At 46.8% G+C, this 5,000-nt stretch overlaps 1 protein-coding gene across 1 annotated transcript in view; it reads left to right on the top strand.

Moving 5' to 3' along the window:
- doc2g (double C2-like domains, gamma) overlaps nucleotides 1-5,000 on the top strand; it is a gene marked incomplete at both ends in the record, with an annotated part of 49,619 nt that overhangs the window by 8,065 nt on the left and 36,554 nt on the right. The window contains one exon of the mRNA XM_083634924.1: nucleotides 4,234-4,343. Coding sequence (XP_083491050.1) covers nucleotides 4,234-4,343 — 110 coding nt within the window. The remainder of the gene's footprint in view (nucleotides 1-4,233; nucleotides 4,344-5,000) is intronic.

The following is a 5,000-nucleotide window of genomic DNA, read 5'->3' as shown; positions in this document are numbered from 1 at the left end:
CTGATCAGTTTGTTTTTAAGTAGTTATTTGACATATAAAAAGGGATACAAATGGATGATTGACAGCTGTGGCAGCCAGTCTCAAGCCGTCATTGGATGGACAGGCCCTTCACATTCAAGATTCAAGATTCAAGATTTTTATTGTCACTCCATGGTACAAGTATCACGTGTGAAATTCTTGTGCTGTGAACTCCGTTTACAACATAGTACAAATATAACAGGGCATATGAGTGCAAAAACAACAAGAGACACAACAAGCAATAAGGCAGTAGAGTGATAAGACAAGTCAGAGACAGTGGCATATTCACTGCACATAGGTGCACATGTCATGTGCATACTTTGGACGTACTTAAACATTTTGAATTCGACGTATTTGACGTACAGGTGCAAATAGCATATACCTAATTAAACATACAATTAAACATTAGACATAACATAATGGTAGCATCTACAGTGCGGTACAGTACAGCTACTACACTATTTGTATATGTTAAAGGTCCCAATTCGTGCAGCTGTAACCTCTTAAAAACGTGTGTCTCTGGTCCATAAAACATGATTCTGGATTAATCTGTCGAAAATATAGCAACCCCGTTTGTTGTGACGGAGTTCTCACTTCCTCATCTCGTCGCTTCCCAAGAATGGCCTGTTTCTATAATATATTCAGAACTAACAGTTCCCATTGGCCGCTGAGGGAGAGCCCGCCCCAGGCTCCCAGCGGCCAATCAGATTAGCGTCTGTGGACCAGCACGCTAGGTTGCGAGTTATCGTTAACTTAACGGTACTACGCTAAAGAGGACATCTCAAAATGCCTAGACTTACCGAATGCACCTCTGCAGTTGCTGGATCACGTACAGTTGGCGTCGCTCCAGCTAGAAGTGTTAATTTTGTGGCTATAGACTAAATGGTGCAGGTAGCTTGTGTGAGAGAGACCCGCGCAGTATGCAGGAGGAAGCTAGTGACGTCCCAATTCCCCCAGATTCCCCTCTGGGCAAACGAAGCGTTTGGGGGTGTGGCTTGGAGGAGACTGCAGGGGGACGCTGGATAGGGACAAATCCAACTGTGGCAGTTCTGAGCGTGTGACCACTCATTACAGGGAGGGCTGACAGCAGTATATATGCATTTACAAGTAAAAACAGCTTTTGCACGGAATGGGACCTTTAAGGAGTCTCGTGGCCTGCGGGAAGAAACTGTCCCTCAAGCGATTTGTGCGTGCTTTTGGGACCCTGTATCTACATAAGAAAGTTCAGAGGGGCGGGGAGCCCACAGAGGTTCTAAATCAACGGAGCTACTGCGCAGACTCTGGTTCACTGATTTTCACAGGATTTTGGCTACAATAGAGCATACAGGGAGGAGATAGGGACACTCTCTCCATTCATATATCTCAGTGGTCTGGACCCACGCAAGAGCGGGGATGGAAGCGGGCTTCAAAATCTGGTCCTGGAGTAAATTAAGGACTGACTCTGGCAGAATGAAAGAGGCGAGAAGAGAGCGAGAGAGAGAGAGAGATGGGAAGGTTTATTTATCTTCAAATTATACGGACAAACACCAAGATGTATGGAGGAGTACCTTGAGAGAGGCTATACATTTCCTATCTCTCCGTCAGTTCAATCGATGGAGGTCTGGAGAAATTTAGACATAGTTGGTTGGAAAAGAGCGGAGTCATTGGGCTGGTGTCATCATTCAACCCGGTCGCATTTCTCTGGGACGGAGCCGGGCTCTGGCGCTCACTTGTTTACTGCACAGACGGTATTAAAATATGGACGTAGTCACTCATAGGTTTCTTTTCGATTTGAAGCCTCTAGTTTCGCGTCGTGACCGTCGCCATCTTGGTTTTCTTGGAGCCAGACGGGACCTTTTGGACGATACGAGCCTGCTATTGATCCGTGATCGGCGAGCTGCCCGATCACTGGACAGGGGACCTGTCAATCACGCCCCAAAATATAGTCCACTTTATTGTCCGTTTTACTCTAAATGCGGTTGCCAACCTTTTCCAAATCAGGGCCCACTTAAAAATCTCAAAACTTTTCGCTGGGCCCACCTCCGACCCCATGAACAATAGGGAGGCCAAATAATATGTTCTCAGAGCACTTTTTATTTTCCACAGTCACTAACACAGCATCTGAAACATGTTGCAGTATTTTCAGTTACAGTTTTCAAGGAGCTGTCCAAACAAAACGTGTAATGGTTTGCGGATCACTTGCAATACCTCTGCGGACCACCAGAGGGCCGCGGCCCACAGGTGGGGAATCGCCGTACTAGATTGAAGAAGACTTGAAACTAACGATTGAGACCATAAACTCATTAGGAAAGTTACTGAGGTAATACATAAAATGAGAATAGTTAATTTGTTTTAAACCAGCTGCTGCAAACATTATTTTTTATTTATGCTGTAAAGTTAGGCATCTTAACATGGTGGTGAATGGGATGAGGAATGACTTCCTTTTGGAACCAGCCTCAAGTGGCCATTTGAGGAACTGCAGTTTTTACTACTTCCGCTTTGGCCTCATTTTTCAGAACCGAAGGTTGGGGCTTGCATAGGAACAACAAGGACGTTAGATTAGACTCGGTTTGGTGTAATGCGCATACTTATGGTAAAACACAATTGTCTTGATTCCAATTTTTCAACCACTTTCATCTCATTTATTTGATTTACCAAACGGGTTTGTATTTCAACTCCACGTGGCTCCTTTATGTCTAGTTGTGGCACAGAAAACCCCCAAAAACTAACATTGTCAACAGAATTCATCAACATTTCATTCTCATTCTCAAGTCACATCAATCTATTACGCCCCGACCGCTCAACCGTCTGAACAACCAATCACAATTTATGATATCTCAGGTCTCGCGCCCTGAGCCAACTGCAATCTCCATCACACTGGGAAAACTAGCTTAGCGTGAACCTAAAATGACTAAAGAATGTAAACAACACAGATTGGACTGGGAAGTTTTTCTTCGTGTCCATGGGTTCAGGAAAATGCATCCGTCTGCTTTGCGATAACGTAATTTCATAATTCAAAAGGTCCAATTCGCAGCACCATCATGAAACAAAGCACCCAAGGGTCAGTACCGACTTTCCCAAAGCTGAGCTAAGGGCTGAAAATCTGGCGAGACTCAAGCAGAACCGAACTGGTTTCAGGGAGGAAAGGGCTGTTTTTGGATTGTGGATCTGGCAAAAAATACTCCTGAGGAGGGCAAGGTTGAGCAGCACTGAGCTAGAAGAAGTAGTGTTGTAGCTAATCTAACAATGGAAACTTGTTCTACAAAAACTAGCCTGCTGCCGTGTCCCGGGGCTTATTTAAAACGGAGAGTCAATCAGTGCTGCCTTTGGCTCAAGAAGGTCTCATTATCCCACATTTGCTCATGAGAATGTCTCCAGACGTCCGTTTGGTTGAACCGGAGGTGTGACTGAATGTGAGATGAGATTAGTATGATGAATGGATTTTGTTGGGACGTGAGCCCAGTTTGCTGTACCGAAGGAGACGGCATTGTTAACACGAAAATAAATACCTAATATGAATAAGAAAATATGCAAAACAAGACGGACATAGTATCCTGAAGGCAGCTGTGGGAAATGAGCCAGCAAGTGCCAGCGAACTCTATCGACGGATGGTACTACGTTGGCGGGGGCCCCCTGGGCATTTCGTCTCATAGAAATCGTTAATTTTTCATTTCTCACTGCGTTAGTGCAGCCTAATTGGCCGGCGTGTGGCGTTTGGAGAAACAGCGCTTGTTTTGTGGCTGCTGCTGGCGCGTTGCCCCCGTCAGGTGTGGGGGAGGCGGCGCTTGTTTTGTGGCTGCTGGCGCGTTGCCCCGTCAGGTGTGGGGGAGACAGACGGACGGGCGAGGTGAGGGAAGCCTCCCGTCCTCTCGCTCTCCTCTAGAAAGTAGGTGGCAGATGTGCAACGGTTTCCTGAGGGAGAGAGATAAATGATGTTTCCTCTCTCTCTCTCTCTCTCTCTCTCTCTCTCTCTCTCTCTCTCTCTCTCTCTCTCTCTCTCTCTCTCTCTCTCTTGATCTTATAGTCTCATCCTGTTTACTGGCTTTCAATGATCTCTGATTCTCGCTGTCTCTGATCTTACAAGTTTGCTCCCTCAGCCTCTAACCATTCTCCCCTCTTCTTTCCTCCTTTCCCTCCCTCCATGATCCTTTCCTTGAATGCCATTTACACTTCCTGTCTCATCTCCCCTCTCCTCTCCCCCCCCCCCCCCCCCCCCCCCCCCCCCCCCCCCCGCAGGCAAACAAGCTACGCACAAAAACCTTGAAGAATACCTTGAACCCAGTGTGGAATGAAACGCTGATATACCACGGCATCACGGCAGCCGACATGACCACCAAAACACTGAGGTAGGTAATAGGCAATTAGCAGCGATCCCCAGACAGCCGAGTGACCGGTTTGTGATGCCGAGTGACCGGTTTGTGATGCCGAGTGACCGGTTTGTTATGCCGAGTGACTGGTTTGTTATGCTGTGACTGGTTTGTTATGCTGTGACTGGTTTGTTATGCTGTGACTGGTTTGTTATGCCGAGTGACTGGTTTGTTATGCTGTGACCGGTTTGTTATGCCGAGTGACCGGTTTGTTATGCTGTGACCGGTTTGTTATGCCGAGTGACTGGTTTGTTATGCTGTGACTGGTTTGTTATGCTGTGACTGGTTTGTTATGCTGTGACTGGTTTGTTATGCCGAGTGACTGGTTTGTTATGCTGTGACCGGTTTGTTATGCCGAGTGACCGGTTTATTGTGACCAGTTTGTTATGCCGAGTGACCGGTTTGTTATGCCGAGTGACCGGTTTGTTATGCCGAGTGACCGGTTTGTTATGCCGAGTGACCGGTTTGTTATGCCGAGTGACCGGATTGTTGTGACCGGTTTGTTATGCCGAGTGACCGGTTTGTTATGCCGAGTGACCAGTTTGTTATGCCGAGTGACCGGTTTGTTATGCCGAGTGACCGGTTTGTTATGCTGTGACCAGTTTGTTATGCCGAGTGACCGGTTTGTTATGCCGA

This window comes from Poromitra crassiceps, assembly GCF_964638095.1.
Source record: "Poromitra crassiceps genome assembly, chromosome: 4".
Classification (NCBI taxonomy): Eukaryota; Metazoa; Chordata; class Actinopteri; order Beryciformes; family Melamphaidae; genus Poromitra; species Poromitra crassiceps.
The sequence above is the reverse complement of the archived record's forward strand: the minus strand, read 5'-3'. Positions and strand labels throughout refer to the sequence as shown.